Here is a 17374-nt window from a genome sequence, read left to right on the forward strand (position 1 = left end):
TGTTGAACTGCTTGTTGGGAATCGTAGTGCCAGAAAAGTCAATTATTTCCCATAAGTGGGTGAGTGTTGCCAAACTGTTCTTTATTATATAAATAAAACACTCCAGTGGGTCTCGCAAAATTCCGTCCCAGAAATGTTTACACGCTAACATGCCGTTCCGCGCAAATGCAGTGCAATAGGATATACTTACCAGAAAAGCCCACTGGAGGCCAATATTATAATGAGAATGCTGATAGTGAGTACCAGAGAAGGACTGTTGGGGCCATGCTGCAGCCTGTGATGAAGGACCGGGAAGGTCCGAAACGCGTTAGGTGGAGAGAAAAGTTGCTTTTAAAATGAAATGTCAGACCTCTGTAGTACTACGCACATAGGCCATTGAAGACCTCATCAGCTTTACATTCTCTTCACAGAAACATGGTTTACACTCACATCTTCACACATCCTAGATGTCCTTCTTCACACAAGCTACAGCACCCATCATGTGGACCACGCACATAAAAACGGAGGAGGCCTCCATGTAATCCATAAATCCTCCTGGTCAGACACCCTAGGCAAGCAAATAACACTCAACACCGTGGAGCTGGTGACATGCTATCTCCTACGCTCTGCAACTCAAGCTTCCCCATTTCATCTCTTCTACACACCTCCAAGAAAGAACAATGATTTAACTGATGAATTCTCTGATACCCTCACCACCTCATCCATCAAACATGCCCACCCCAACACCCTTCTAAACAACTTCAAGAACTTTTGGTAAAACAATGAGAACATCCACACCCCCATTACACAACACAAGACCAAGTACTCAGTGCGCTGGTACTTCACCTTTTGGCTGCCAGGCCTGCACCCCTGTGCCACGCCCTTTTTTGAGGTAGTTCGGGCTTAGGCCCCCATAACTTTTTGTCCATATAAGGTATCCATGCCAAGTTTGCATCATCTTCTTTCAATATCTTGAGGATTCTAAAGGTACCCAGGGTTTGTGGATTGCCTTGGAGGGGATAGAGAAATTAGACAAACTACAGCTCCATTTTGGGTTTTTGGGGAAAAAAGTGCTGCAGAAGACAACGTCTGTTTATTTCCTTGCAAATGCTATCAACAAAGGGTTTGTGGTGCTGAAATCCCTGTCTTCCCAGCTTTGAGGAACAGGCAGACTTTTGTCAGAAAACCAACATTTTCTACACTGTTTTGGCATTTTACTGGGTAGGACATAGCCTTTTTTTCCTATTTTTTGCGCTTTCAACCTCCTTCCAGTTAGTGGTAGAAAAGGGTGTGAAACCAATAATGGATCCTGGAGGGATATACATTTCTGAAAAGTAGACCCAATTCTGAATTCAGCAAGGGGACATTTGTGTAGATCCTTCAAGGTTTTCCTATGGAAAGAAACAGTTAAAATGAAAGAATATTTAAATTTAGTTTAAAAAAGCAGACATTTGTGCCTACATTTTCATCTGTAACTCCTAATTATAGTAGATTTTTGAAAGCTTTAAACCATTACGTCCGTGGAACCCTTCTGGTTGAGGGGTTATATGAGGCTTGTAGGGTCACCAAGAATCCGAGGTACCAAGGGCCAATAACTGAGTTGCACCTTGCAATGTTTTTTCACTGTCTACCGGGTATACAGTAATTCATTTGGTAAAATATAAAGAGTGAAAAATCAGTATCAAGGAAAACTATGCATTTCTGAAATTGGAACAAGACATGGAGTTTAGTAGTAGTGGTTATTTGTGCATCTCTGAATTTGTGGGTACGCATATTAGCATGTGAATTAGAGAGTACTGTTCAAATTGACTTCTTTTTTACACGCTATCTTATATTTGGAAGGTAGAAATGCATTGAGAGACAAACAGAAATAACACTTGTTCTACTAAGTTTCCCTAACTCCCGATAAAAATGGTACCTCACTTGTGTGGGTAGGCTTAGTGCCCGCGACAGGACACAACCCAAAATACAACGGCAACACATCACATTTTTCCAGTGAAAACGGACCCTCTTTTGCAATGTGCCTAGCTGTGGATTTTGGACCCTAGCTCAGCAGGCACCTAGAGAAACCCAGCAAACATGTTAATTTTATAAAATTAGACACCCAGAGGGATCCAGGATGGGGTGACTTGTGTGGCTCTCACCAGGTTATGTTATCCAGAATCCCTTGCAAACCTCAAACTTTGCAAAACAAAAAGAAAACATTTTCCTCACATTTCTGTAATGGAAAGTTCTGGCACCTGCGGGAGAAACAAACTTCCACCCACCCTGCATTCCCCCAAGTCTGCCGATAAAAATGGTATCTCACTTGTGTGAGTAGGCCTAGTGACTGGAACATGAAATGGCCCAAATCTTATTGAGGAGACATCAAAATTATTTATCATGAGACAACCAGGTTTCGCAAGGGAGTCATTCGCGTTTTTGGTGCCGGTCTTGACGGCCATCAAGGGAAACCTACCAAACCAAGACATTTCTGAAAAGTAGACACCAAGCGGAGTCCATGCCGGTGTAACTTGCATGGATCCCTCAATGTTTTCTTACCTAGATTCCCCTGCAATCCTCAACTGTAGCTTTAAAAATCCACAATTTCCTCGCATTTCTGTGTGGTATAGTTATGGGATCACCAGGCCTACACACATTTCCTACCACTCAGCATTCCCCCATGTCTCCTGATAAAAATGGTACCTCACTTGTGTGGGTGGGCCAGGTACCCGCGACAGGCATGGGCCCGCTGAGTCTGGGAGCAAAAACGCAGATGGCCCCCTTGCAAAACCAGGTTGTTTTGTGAGCAATCATTTTTGATGCCTCTACAATACGTTTTGGGCCCTTTCCTGTTGCAGGCCCTTGGCCCACCCACACAAGTGGGATAGTATTTTTAATATGAGACCTGGGAGAACGCTGGGTGGTAGGAAATTTCTGTGGGTTTGGTGATCCCACAACCTTCCCACACTGAAATGTGAAGGAAACATGTTTTTTCTAGCTAATTTGAGGTTTGCAGGAGATTCTGAGTAAGAAAACATTGGGGGATTCATGCAAGCCACACTCCTTCATCTACCCCGGATGCATAGTTTTCAGAAATGTCTGGGTTTGGTAGGTTTCCCTAGATGACCCCCAAGCCCTGGCCAAAAAACATAACTGACTCTCTTGCAAAAACAGTTTGTTTTGTGATAGATGAGGGGCACCAGCGTTTTTGGTCCCGGGCTCGACGGCCATCTAGGGAAACCTACTAAACTCAGACATTCCTGAAAACTAGACACCCGGAGGAGACCAGAGATGTGTGGCTTGCATGGATTTACCAAAGTGTTCTTACCCAGAATCCCCTGCAAACCTCAAATATAGCTAAAAAGTTAAATTTTTCGCACATTTCTGTGTGGCAAGGTTGTGAGATCACAGAAAGACTGATCTTTTCCTAAGGTTAATGGGCGAGCAAATGCCCTCGCTCAAGGGGCTGTTCCCCCTTCCCTGGTGCCTGGTTGGTGGATCCCTACTTGGGGATCGCCCTCCTGCGGCAATCCACTAGGAAAGGGCACCGTTGGAAAGGGGAGATTCTCCCCTTTCCAATGATTCAATCTGCTCATTTCAGTTTCATTGCCTACGTGCTCAGGGGGCTATCTCAGCCCCCCGAGCACGTAGGCAATGAAACTGAAATGAGCAGATTGGCTCATTTCTGTTTTGGTTTCAGTGCAATGACATCGGCGCACCATGCGCGCCGATGGTCACTACACTGAAACAAAACAAAATGCCTCAGGCAGCTGGGGAAGCTTTTTCCCAAGCTCCTGAGGCTAAAAGGAAAAAAAAGAAATCCTTCTGCTGTTCACCGCAGAGGTATTTCTGACTACTGTGCCGAGGACGAAATGGATACGTCCTTGGCACAGCACCACCACTGCCGAGGACGTAACCATTATGTCCTCAGCACGGAAGGGGTTAAAGACTTTGCTGACGTCCCTCCACACAACATGCAGACAAGCTCATCACATCAGCCCAAGAAAAGTACTACACCAACAGAAGCATAAGGCTGTTCAAGACAATTGAGCACTTCATCAACCCCCTGACAGACCCACCAATTCCACACTCCATAGAAAAAAAGTAATGACATCAACCTTTTTTTCAGTGAAAATATACAGAACATCCATCAGCCAATCAACAACACCAAGCCTGCTTCATCTATTACACTGACCTGCAATGGTCAGTCTTCTAAAACCTATCTCTCGCCCAGATCTTATTGACATACTCAAATCCCTCAAAGCCACATCTTCTGAAGATGATATCTTAACATCATCCTTCACCAAAGCTAACTCCAGGGACACTCTCTTACTCCTACTTACCACTGTGAAGGCCTCTCACACTCAAGACATCTTCCAAGAAGCTCTCATAATAGACCAGACCTTTCAACCTCTAAAGAAACCTATAATCGACCCTGGTGACCTCACCAACTACTGGCCTATCACTCACCTATCATTCATGATAAAGATTACAAAAAAGAATTAGACTATGTTAAACTTCAATATTGCATCAATGCTAATCATTTCCAGGATGAATAAAAGTCTAGCTTCAGATCACCCTGCAGCATGGTGCCGCTAATATACACATTATAGATAAGGCTCCTGGTTTTCCGTTTAAACTGATTTTTACATATAAATAAAAACACAACCTCTATCCAGCAGACCGAAAGACATATGGGGACCTCTGATCACCTATCTCATCTCTCGTGGTGAGAAGGACGGGGACATGCGATGAGACACGTAGCAATGGTCGTGGGGATCTGGAAGCTTAAATGCGCTAATAGAGCATGATGCCTGTTATTCCAGATTCTACTGCAGCCCTGTCTTCTGAATTATGTACATCCATGTACTACTCCCTGCTTTTGTTATTTTTGGGTTCATATGCCACGCTGCCCTTCTGAGGAATATCATTGAATGTTTTCTGCCCTGGTCTACGATATATGTAACCATGATTGCTATGATATATGTTACTGCTTTTCTGTTCTGATATCACTATTTGATGGTCGCTTGTCTTATTATTGCTGTATTACCTCATGCTCTGTCTCCTTTATCACCTTGTATGGAACACAAGCTGAAATACCCCTGTATGATTGTCTTTATTGTGAAAATGATCAAAATAAAGCGGAAAAAAAACATATAAATAAAGACGGAAAAATATTTTTCCTCCGTCTGTATTTATAAATAGAAAAGGAAAACTATGACCAAATCGGATTCTTTGACAATCCGTGCTCCAACCAGGGTTGCCTCGCCTCGCCCTCTTCCTGATTGCAGAGAATGCCTGCCCACTTTAGCACCTGCTGGGCCATTAATCTTTTGTAAGCGCAGGATAATGAGTTTGGCCCAAAAAGGTCAGAAAGACCAGCGGCATAAACACATTAGGAAAATTAGGTTGCATTAGCTTTCGGATACTTTCAGGCCTTAAAATTTAAACTTTCCTCCTTGACTTGGCACCCCATGAAAAAACACCAACTATCCTGAGAGACCGAGACAGCCGGGCATTATTTGTAAGCCCTTTTTCAAGTAAAAAAAAATGTTCACCACTGTGTGAGGAACTGTGTGGGATTACTATATTAAAGTAAATCATTCAATGTCCACTAGGCAGTAGAAAGTAAAATAAGGCAAGTGATACACGCCCAATGTTTTCAAAGCAGAGACTGTCTAACTTATGGAAAATGTTTTACATTAGCGAAGGACTGAGTGTAAAAAAATGTGAATTAAAAGCTGCCAGCTCACGTGGGCGTTGTTGGATATTTTAGGCCTCAGAAATGCGAGGGAAATAGTGCCCGGCAGGACTAATACAAGGGCCATTCCTTTATTTCTGAAATGAGAGCTAACTGCTTCAGAGGAGGTTGTTTTCTCTCTTAGCTTTGGATAGTCAACACGCACCACAGAGCATGCTGCAGGGAGGAGCATGGAACTGACAACAAGGAGAACGAGGCATCCAATATCTCTAATTTATCACCAATGTGGACAGCTCTAGCATGCCGTCTTTGGCCAGGTCACTGAAAGTGCACAGGTGCACTCGTCTAAATTCAAATTGTGTTTACATCTAATAATCATGGCTAGAGACAGTGTTTTCAATATTGTAACAGCAGCAGCTCACTGAGATTACTGCAAGGAATCTCTGTGACACTACTGTGACTTGTATTACAATGGCAACGTTTTCACATGACGGTATTGTGTTTGCTTCATTTGGCATATATAAACATATAGCTAAACCTATAACAACCGTGTGCACTGTCTATTTAAATAAATGAGGAAAAATACTAGGTGCAACTTTTTTTTGCTAGCGACAAAAAGAAATGGGGATACATACAGATAAAATGACATGAAAATAAATATGTATGAATACAGATGAAAATGTTAAAAAAATAAATACCATAAAACCGGAAGCCCTAATTATAGATGATGCCCTCTTGATCACAGATGCATATGACCCCTGCATCCTGGTGTTGGACCTCTCAGCTGCCTTCTACACACATCCCACCTCATGCATACTCTGGCCAATTAGGGCTTCACATGAAACACATAAGAGGTAATGGGAGGATGCTTGCAATAAGTCTAACCACTGGCAATTGCTCGGGGTAGCATTCTAACCCATCGTTAGTTTGTCCACCATCCCATCTCAGAATGGATTCACTAATATGTAAATCCGTTGTGACCCTGCTCAGCTGTCCTGGCCAAGGGAATGTCCAGGCGTGGGTCTTGTGCTCACTGCTGTGCCACTTAAACCAAGCTACACCAGACTGAAGATCCCCAAGTCAGGGAGAAACCGGTCTTGGTGGCTTGTGTTCCAGTTCAGGGAGGACCTGGCCTGACAGTTCGGGCTGGACTATTCTTATTGGAGTTGGGTCAAGACTGATTTGCATATGGCTGGAACCAAACTGACGTGGCATGGCGGGCAAAATAACGACAGACTAGAATGCTACCCCGAGCGACTGCCAGTGGTTAGACTTATTGCAAGCATTCTCCTATTAATGTTAGTGTGTTTTATTGCTAACCATGCCTGGCCAATTTCAGTGATTTCGTGTGCTTGAGCTAGAATCATTACTTAGTTTTTAGCTGTGGTTTTAAGTGGTAATTAAATAACACATTCAAAATGTTAATACTACATTCATAGTCGTTTTTTCAAAGTGTAATGGTATTGGGGTAAGCAATCTCATCTGTAAGATTTTTTACATTTGTAATTACATCTATCACATCAAGTGCAAGGTCATAAGTATCGCATTGGTGTGATTGTTATAGGTTGCATGGCTATTTGAGAGAGTTGTGAATTGTGGTCCAGGGCTGGCTCTATGGCAGTGCGATCGGTGCCACTGCACTGAGCGCTGACTTGGGATGGGGGCGTCATTTTTGCAAGTATATTGTCATTTGAAAAGCACCTGCTGCCACGTTGCTGGGCTCTAGCAATTTTCAGGCATCAATTAAAATGTCAAGATAACTCTGTTAATTAATCGTTTTCATGGAAAGAGAGCAGAGATTTGACTAGTGAAAGTTTTGACTCATCCTAAGGTAGCGCAGAGGGTTAGGATGCCTGCTGCTAAGAACGTGTACTATGCAGATAAAGTGCATATAATGTAAATAGGTCAGAAGGTTACTGCTCCTGTAACAGAGTTCCTTTTGTAACTTATTGTTTATGTCAAAATACTAATATAGAACATTGAGCTATTAACTGTCATCGAAGACCTGCATGCACTCTTTCATCACGTAATCTTGCGAAAAGGGTTCATTTGGGTTGAAAACAATTCTTATTATGAAAGAGACCCCCTAACAATGATGTTACATTTCAAATTCTGAATTTGTGCTTTTCCAGAATAAGGATTTTTAAACTATATTGCCTACCAGTATCGATGACACTCCTACACTACACCTTGTAGTCCTGTCTGATGTAACATTTCCTATACACTGAGGTACACACATATTATTGTCTCTGTGTGATGTAAAGTGCTCTGACTCCTTACACTGGTATGAGTGGTGCTATAAAACAAAATGAAACAGAGAGACAGTGGTTATGGAGACTTGAGGGGAACTGTTTAAGGGTGCTAGTGAGGGAATCCGTGGCAGAGGTGGTCATTGGAGGGCGACAACAGACATTGGTGGCACTGGTCGCCACCAATGTTAATCAATAACAACCACAGGGGCTGTCCAACACCCCGAACCCGGGACAGTCAGTTAATACATCTAACAATAGGTTCAGGAGGAGAGTCACACAGAAAAAATATATGATCCACCACACAAACTTTCAATTGACAAACAGTGAGAAAAAATCAGTTAGTGATTGAGACAGACTAATAGAAGAAGTCCCTCGAACAATATTTCTATTATTACAAAAACATTATTTATTGAAAATAATACAAAAAGGTTAGACCTAAAAACAGTTGCGTTCAAGACAAAAAGTGCTGGTATACAACAAAACACAAATCATAAACCAGACAAGTGGCACACAAAACCATTATACATTATGGTAAAAGAAGAACAAAAACATATATAATGTGTCCTTGATTCAATCTTGGCCACAGAAAGGCGTCGACGGCGTTTCGACCGCTATATTATTCTGCGGTCATCTTCAGGACTCCTAGTTTACTTGAGCGTACTATATCTGTATAAAATCAATATGACCATTAATTCATTGTGGTCATTCACAAGAATTCTTTAAAATTTGTGGCAGTGATGTGTGACAGCACACAGCGTCATACAAACTTCATAAAATCTTGTCAGTGGATCAATTTCATCCAACCTGAGCACCCTTTCTAATTTGCAGGCGAACCTTAACGCTAAACCACTAGTGGCCGGCAATTGTGCGGAATCGCCCAAGTAGAAAGGGTGCTCAGGTTGGATGAAATTGATGCACTGACAAGATTTGGCATTTGTATTATGTTCAATAAATAATGTTTTTGTAATAATAGAAATATTGTTCGAAGGGCTTCTTCTATTATTCTGTCTCATTCACTAACTGATTTTTTCTCACTGTTTGTCAATTGAAAGTTTATGTGGTGGATCATATATTTTTTCTGTGTGACTCTCCTCTTGAACCTATTGTTAGATGTATTAGCCACCAATGTTAAAGCCGGCCCTGTTGTGGTCCAACACATGACTTTAGATTTTCAGTGGATTTTCAGTTTTAAATCATAACAATAACTGTACTTTAACCGTGGGTAATGGACGCACACTAAACACAGACACAACACAAGCAAAATGATACATGAGAGAAGTAAGATGGGATGTGCTATGAAAAAGAGGAGGAAGTAGGATCCCAGTGTACAGAAAAAGGTAATTTAATAATTGTTACTGTCATTGGTAGCCAAGCGAAGGTAAAAGAGGTTTAGCCATAAACCACAAGTCGGGTATTTCAAGTTAAGAACCACTTAAATACAGGAAAGGTGCTGAAAAATTAGTAATAGCAGTAAGGAGCCAGAAACTATTTTAGTCTTTCTCGTACTTTTTGTACATTTAAATCTAAAGTAAAACCATTTAATACACTTTTAAGAAATGCATGTGACAGATGAAAAAGGACTAAGCCATACAGCAAGTTGTAAATTAGATGCTCAAGCAAAACCTCAGAGCTATCTCAGTGTATTGGACTAGAGAAAGGAAGCAACAATAACCACGGAAGAAGCAGTTGCCAATAAGCACTAGTGACTGCTTTCCACTGCTGTCCGCTTCCCAACTTACCATCTTCCTTTTCCTTTCTGCAATCTGCTCCTCAGATTCCATTTCTACTTCATTGCTAATAGGAGTTTTTTCTTCTAATTCATCAATAAAATCTGGCTCCTGAAAGATGGAAACGACTGCTTTACAGAATCTCCACTACATCTATTAATGTGGGAAATCTAATAACTAGATAGCTTCTACAAGATTAGGGTCAGCCTCAGACACAATCTGTTGGCATAACACAGATAAAAACTAAGCATCTTGTCTCATCATTCATGAAGGGAAAAGTTACATACCTTTAACATTAATTCTCCATTGTGTGCACGTTCCATGCAGGCAGTCCTGAACGTGATTTGCCTGCCACAGCTAACTGCCATTTGACAATCTGGCCTTGAAAAAGAAATTGGCTACTGTGGAATTAGGTTGCTCTCTCAACCGGTGACTCTTGGTATGACCCTGAGACATCCAATAGCATGGTATGCGCAAGCTGTCATCTAAAATGATGCAATGCTAACCTAAATCCAACGCTAAATGAACTGCTACTGAGGGCTACCTGACACTCCATAAAAGCTTTCATGGAATGTCTCAAGCATACCAACTATGTAATCCTTATTCGAATGAGGCACAAAGAAACGTTGCCATCAACCCTCAACTTGACTACTTCTACCACACTGTCTCTCGATTTAGTCTGAAGAGTAAACATATCGCACCTCACGAGATAACTGCATGGTTCACTAAACAGACCAGCTTTAAAAGTGAAAGCTTATCAACTTGGACCTTAGCAGACTTCTTACTGTTTTTCTTCACACATCCTCCTGGGACCCGGCCAACACATACATTAATGAATCCCCTCTCCCACACCACAAACCACTGCTGTACTCACAAGCCTTAGACAAATGTCCAACACGAATGCACCATACAAAAGTGACTACTTAGTCCACAATAGATGCCGGAATTCTTCAAGAACGCTCCCGTCCTTGACTAAAGGACAAACGCCGTTAACTCTTAGTAACAATCCAGAACTTCCGCACACCCACCTTCACAGCGTAACCCACCCTGCCTCGCAAGAACTCTGCTTTAAAACAACTTCCTAGTCTGGGTAGCATTGAATACTCCATGCAAGCCAGAACAACCTACAGTCTCCGTCCTCTCAACAGAAAAGCATTAATAGCATATAATGTGCCTTCTAAAATTAACTTCACACTGAGACAACAATGTATCCTCTGGAAAATTCCCCCTCTGTCCCTTGTACAATAGCCCTTGATCATACTATGCAACCTACAGTGTCTTTCTTCTTTACCATTTCAACTAATAAAATAAAAGAATGCATCAACATATTCCCTTAACAGCTCTCTTTAGGGTAGTGTGGGTGAGCAGTTGGGATAAACCAGAGGGTGTGTTAAGCATTTGTTGTATGCACTCAATCATTACTGATGCACACGCTCAAAGACTGAATCCAGACCAAATAGGTAAGTCTAAAAAAGGTATAATTGTATTTTATTTCTAGAACCAAGCAGGACTTGGTACAGGTAGGTAGATTAAATTTGCAATTGTAAACCTTCACAAAGAAATCCAAGTGAGGAGGGATATGCAATTGTTACAGGTTGGTATTGATTCAAAACGCTATTTACATTACAAATTAATTACTTTGAGAATACTACTGTTACTTTATACTGGGGGTGGTATGCCTAGATACCACACCAATGATCTCACAATACAAGATAAGTAAGACTTTTCTTGGTTTGAGTTAGTTTGTTTTCGCCATACAAACCAACAATTCAACATTTAGAACATTTTAGTCCCAAAATCTCATAACATGGGTTCCCATAGGAAAAAATGTTAGTGGATTCACAGGTAAGTAAACATCTTACCAAGGGGAGTTTTGGGGGTTAGGACCAAGGTTTCCCACGATCTAGTTAGGTACTCAAGTTGAAACACCAGCAGAAATGGGGCGCCTGGGGGTAGAGTGCAGGGGCCCAGTGTTAGCCGATGGGGCTAAGGGGGCCTTCGGTTAGGGTCTTCTTACGAGCAGGCCACTCTAGAATGCGTTAGGTCATTATGAGGTTATGTATGCATGTTTTAGTGATGACAGTTGGTTCCTGCCTACATTGGAGTGTGGACGATTTAGCCCCAACTCCATTGTACTTGTAATAAAATATTACAATTCTACTGAGTTCTCCTTCATTTGTGCACTACAATTTTGGCGACAATTGTGGAGGACTTACGTCATTTAACTGTCTCCTGGCAGATATTTCTAGGAGTACATGCTGTGGATGGCATTGCAGGAAGGATTTTTTTATTGATCCAGTGAGTGGGGCCAATACGAAGGCACAGGAATTATGATCTTGCGGAGCTACACGAGGTTGAGAGGTGTTCCGCTTGGTGTATGCGGATTGTGCAGCAGCTTCGAGATTGCGCAAGGCTGTGGAGTGGTTCCTTCGGCGCGTGATACTGTGGCATGCAGCGCAGTGGAGGCCGCGCAACAGTTGCTGTAATTCTTTGGCGCACGATACTGTGTGCGTGCAGTGTAGAAGCTTGCAACGTACAAGGTATCTGGAAGCGTGGGTAACTACGTCATTTAAACTGTCCCCTGTCAGATATTTATGGGAGTAAATGCAATGGAAAAAACCACGCCCTTCTAGTGATGGTAACATTTTCATGCATGATTTAGAAGATCTAGATCAGTATAATTCTACTTCTGTATGTATCACCATAGAGAGAAATAATTTCTTCAGGTGTAAACAAAGTAAGAGCGAGTCAATTGAAGAATACATGTCTGCATTAAAAAGGTTGGCTTTAACTTGCAGGTTTAGTCACTTACGTGATGAGTTCATAAGAAATCAGATCCTCATGTATGTCAACAATGAGCATATTTAGGAAAGACTCTGGATTTATGGGGAATCCACTCTGACAGAAGTCATTTTTGTGGTAAAAAAAAAGCAGAGGTCTCCAAGAAATGTGCAAAGGCTGTTGCTGTATGGAAAGATGAACAAAAAGAGGTTGTCTGCAATGTCGAGCATAAAAAGAAAAAGGATACAGGCAAGGAAGAAGATTCCAGTAAAAATAATAGGAGGAAGTATGAACAGCAACAAGAAAAAAAATGTAACAGGTGTGGCAACAAGAATCCCGTAAGCCTATAGTAGGAATTATCCTGCCGCAATCAAGAACGTGCAGTGTGGTATTTTCGAGCATTTTGCGAAAGTTTGTCGAAAAAGTAAAGTCAACAAGAGAGTCAGTGTGGTTGTGGGAGAGTCTGAGTCCGATTCTGACTCTCAATCAGATAATATGAACTGTGGATGGACATAGTCAACTAAGCAAATCTGTACTAGGTGTTGTGGAAACACAGGAGGACGGATGTGTTCATTTACTTTCTTCCCTGTCTAGAAATAAACCAGTGTGTGATGTTAAAGTTGGCGGGGTGGATGTTACTACTGCAGCGGATTTGGGTTCCCCATACACCATTGTAGATAAGAACGTTTGGGAGGAGAAGTTTGCGGGTGTTTTGGGAGACAAAATTACTTCCTTCGGATGTGTTCCTGAGATTTTCACAGGGGAACCAATTCCTATGGTAGATTTTTGCAAACTCATTTTTGAATTTAAGGGGAGGAAGATGATGAGTAAATTGTACGTTGCTGAAGATGGTACTTCCGTTTTGGGTTGGGTGGATCAAAAGGCACTCAAAATTATTCTGGATCCCAATAGCCCAGAACAATTTTTAGTTGTTAACCCCTTCAGCGCTGATGACAAAGCCAGCTCGTCATGGGCGTTACCTGCGCTACGCGCATGACGAGCTGGCTTTGTCACGTTACGCGCGATTTTCAAATTTCAGCGCACAGCGGGAAAACCCGCTAGCGCGGTAGAGGTTAAAGAGTAAATGAGTGGGGGTGATTTGTATAAGCAGAAGTTTCCTAAAGTGTTTGCGGGCAAAACTGGTACATTGAAGTGGTACTCGCACAAGATCATTTTGAAACAAGATGCTTGTCCCAAGATATATAAACTTAAAGAAATACCATGGATCTTGAGGAAAAAGGTAGATCAGGAGGTGGAGAGATTAATGAAGGAAGGAGTTATTGAGGAAACTGATGCAGCAGAATGGATTGCTCAGATTTTGGTAGCACGAAGTTCCAATGGGAAGAACCCTTATGTGTGGATTTGAGACATCTCAATGACAATATAGTAGGAGAATGAATTCAGCTGCCTAAAATAATTCAACTGTTAGCTCATACCAAAGATATGAAATGGTTCTCGTCAATTGATCTATCTTTGGCATACCACCAAATAAGATTGCATTAAGAGAGTAAAGATCTGACAGCCTTCATTTTCTTTTTTTTTACTTGAGTATTATATAGCGCGAACTTGACCCAAAAGGTATTGAGTATCAGATCGCTTTACATAGCACCAGTTACATTACATGAGACCATATTCATTTTTGTTAGGCACAGAGAGATCATGGGCCAGATGTAGGTAGAACTTATTTACCGATTCTTAATTACCGAATTTTACCGATTCGGTAATTAAGAATCGGTAAATAAGAAGGGGGGGTATGTAGGAACATCCAGATGTTCCATTTACCGATTCGGTAAATATCTGTATTTACCGATTCGGTAAATACCGACCGGTAATGCTCCATTCATTCCTATGGGCTTTGAAGCCCATAGGAATGAATGGGGCATTACCGGTCGGTATTTACCGAATCGGTAAATACCGATTTTCACAAGGGTGCAGGGGGTGTCACTTTGACACCCTCTAGCACCCCCAAAAAAGGTTCGGGGGCCATGTGGCAGGCATACCTGCCCTAAGGGCAGGTCTGCCTGTCATATGGCACAGGTGTGCATGCACACATGTGCATGCACACCTGAATCGGTATTTTACCATCAAATTGAATTTGATGGTAAAATACCGAATTTGTAGGGCTTGTGGGACTCAGAAGAGTCCCACCTACATCTCAATTTTACCGATTCTGTAAAAATACCGGTCGGTAAATTTACCGACCGGTATATTTACCGATTCGGTAAAATTACCGAAATGCCCTGTAGCAATCCCCCTACATGTCGAAAGCCAAATACCGGTCGGTAACGGCCGAATTCGGCCGTTACCGACCGGTATTTGGCTACCTACATCTGGCCCTAAGTGATTTGACCAGAATCACAGGATGTTCAGCGTCATTGCCGAGACTCGAACCCATTACCCCAGATCCAAGGTCGACCACCCTAGCTGTTAGGCCAACTCCTCTCTCATAAATTCTTCAGGGTGCCCTTCGACTTGGCTTCGGCTTCGGACGTGTTTCAAAAATTGATGCACAAATTGTTTAAGGATCTTACTGGGATTGTTCTTTCAGGATGTTATTTGAATTATGGGAGTACATGATTCAAGAACGAATGGAGTGTTGAGAATTGTGCTGGAAAAATGGAATGACAGACGAGTTTTCAAAGTGTAACTTCAAGGTAAAAAGTTTGAATTATTTATGTCATACCGTGACAAGTGAAAGAGTCAAACCTAAGAAAAAAGTGAGGCTCCCAGGCCCACATGCAAGGATGAATTAAGGTCCTTTTTAGGACCAGCTGAATTCTATGCTAAGTATGTGTGCAGATTTGCAGAGAAAACATACAATTTGCGCCAACTACTCAAAAATAGAGTAAAATTCAGTTGGTCTGCAGAACTACAAAGTGAGTTTGAGTGTATAAAAAGGACTATTTGTAATGCTAATAATCTACAAGTTTCTAATCCCAAACTGAAATATATTCTTACCACAGATGCAAGTATGAAGGGGATTGGTTCAGTGTTTAGTCAAAAGGAGGAGAATGGCAATGAAGTTACAGTTGCATTTGCATCTAGAGGGTTGTCTCCATCAGAAGAACGGCATTCTGTTATCGAAAAAGAGACTTTGGCCATGGTGTGGGGGTTGAAATATTTCAGGAACTTTTTGAGGGGGCTTGAGGTGGAAGTAAGATGTGATCACAAACCACTTCTGCAAGTATTAACTCCTGATGGTTAATTGAATGCAACGCCTCGTATTGCCAAAATGTCGTGATATTGATGGATTATTGGCACAGGTTGTGTTATCTACCTGGGATAAAGAATAGAGTTGCTGACTGAGTAGATTACCTTTACCTTTGGAGGAGATTTCCGAAGATGTGGGTGAGGACTTGAGTTGGGCATGGACTAGAGTGGAGGAATTGTATGCTAAGCAATGGAAGGGGATACCTTGTTAATGGATGTGAAGACATTTGTGGTGGAATGATAACCCAGTAAAAGACTTTTGAAAGAGGAGCATAAATGTTTCTGGGAAGTACGCAATGAGTTGTCAGTGATGAAAGGGTGTGTTGTCAGTTGAAATAGAGTTGTACCTCCTTACGCCTTGAGATCTACCATTACTAAGTTATGTCAGGTGGGACATTTAGGAATAGTGAAGAGTAAGCGGCAGGTTAAAGAGTTGTACGGGTGGCCCGGGATGGATTTGGAAGTACAAAGAGTCGTAAGAGAGTGTGAATTATGTGAAGGAGCTGACAAGTCTCAGGTTGTTATAAGGCCACATTTGCATCCTGTACCTTGCCCGGAAATGCCGTAGGAAGTTATTGATGTGGATATCATGGGCCCTGTAAGTAAGGCGGATGGTAAGTGTTCTCATGTTTTGGTAGCAATGGACTACTGTTTCATGTGGCCGGAGGATGATTTTGTGCAAAGAGCCACTGCTGATGCAATTGTTGCATTTTTAACCAGCATTTTTCAAAGAGAAGGATTACCTAAAAAAGTTATTTCTGATAATGGGGTGCAGTTCAGGCGTGACATTTTTAAGGATTTACTCCTTCGAAATGACATTGAACATAGTTTAACATCTCTTTATCATCCAGGTGGAAATGGTGAATTCGAGATATTTCATAGAGTTTTGAAGGGTTCTTTGCAAGCCGCTAGGAATAAAGGGTTGGACTGAAAAGTAGGAATTAAACGTTCAGTTTGGATGTATCGCACCACTCCGACTCTTACAGGAATCAGTCCTTTTAACTATAATGAGGGGCTGAATACCTTTATGAAGGATAACCAAGGTTGGTTGGTGAATTCCAGATTGTCACATTGGTCTCCTACTGTGGTCAAAAACAACATTGAGAAGGAACAAGGAAAATACAAGGAGTATCAAGATAAGAGGAAAGGTGCGAAGGATTGTCAGGTGGCTATAGGAGATTTTGTGAGGGTTAGGCTACCTTTCAAGATGAAAAAAGGGGCATGTAAGTTTCCCAAACCTATGGCGATTCATGAAGTATTAAATAATTCTGTAAGATTAAATTATTGTAAGGTGTGGCATTTGAGCAGGTTGGTGAGGTGTGGGAAAGGTAGTGTGGAAAGTGAGGAAAAAGATATGGACTAATATTGTTTGGATCAGTTAAGGATGAACAGTGATAGAAACAGTAATTCAAATTTGAACAATGAAGGATTGAATGGTGATAGCTATCATGAACTTTTAGACCATTGTGGTGTATTGGAAATGGGCATTCAAGTTTTGAAATGCCATGGTTCGGATGAGGGAACTCCACAATGTAGTGGATTCAATGAAGGAATTCCTCATTGCAGCAGATCAGCAAGAGTGATCAAACGTCCTGTATTTTTTACATGATTATGTTTCTTGAAATGCTATTATTAAAATGCTCTAGCTATTATTTTAACTTTTTAAGTTCTGTATATTTGTTCTACTTATTACAGTTATTGTCCTTTATAGTATTATTTTTCCTTTCTGATGTATGGGGTAA

The 17374-nt window shown here is 41.6% G+C and overlaps 1 protein-coding gene across 6 annotated transcripts in view; it reads right to left on the reverse strand.

Annotated features, from left to right (window-relative positions):
- Window positions 1-17374, reverse strand: part of KMT2E (lysine methyltransferase 2E (inactive)) — a 2078550-nt gene that overhangs the window by 728591 nt on the left and 1332585 nt on the right. For 4 of the 6 annotated variants that reach the window (XM_078680521.1, XM_078680476.1, XM_078680492.1 and 1 more), the window contains one exon: window positions 9654-9752. The exons of the other annotated variants lie outside the window; for them this stretch is intronic. In XM_078680521.1, coding sequence (XP_078536647.1) covers window positions 9654-9752 — 99 coding nt within the window. The remainder of the gene's footprint in view (window positions 1-9653; window positions 9753-17374) is intronic. 6 annotated transcript variants of the gene reach the window in all.

The sequence above is a fragment of the Lissotriton helveticus genome, chromosome 1_1 (assembly GCF_964261635.1).
Source record: "Lissotriton helveticus chromosome 1_1, aLisHel1.1, whole genome shotgun sequence".
NCBI lineage: Eukaryota > Metazoa > Chordata > Amphibia > Caudata > Salamandridae > Lissotriton > Lissotriton helveticus.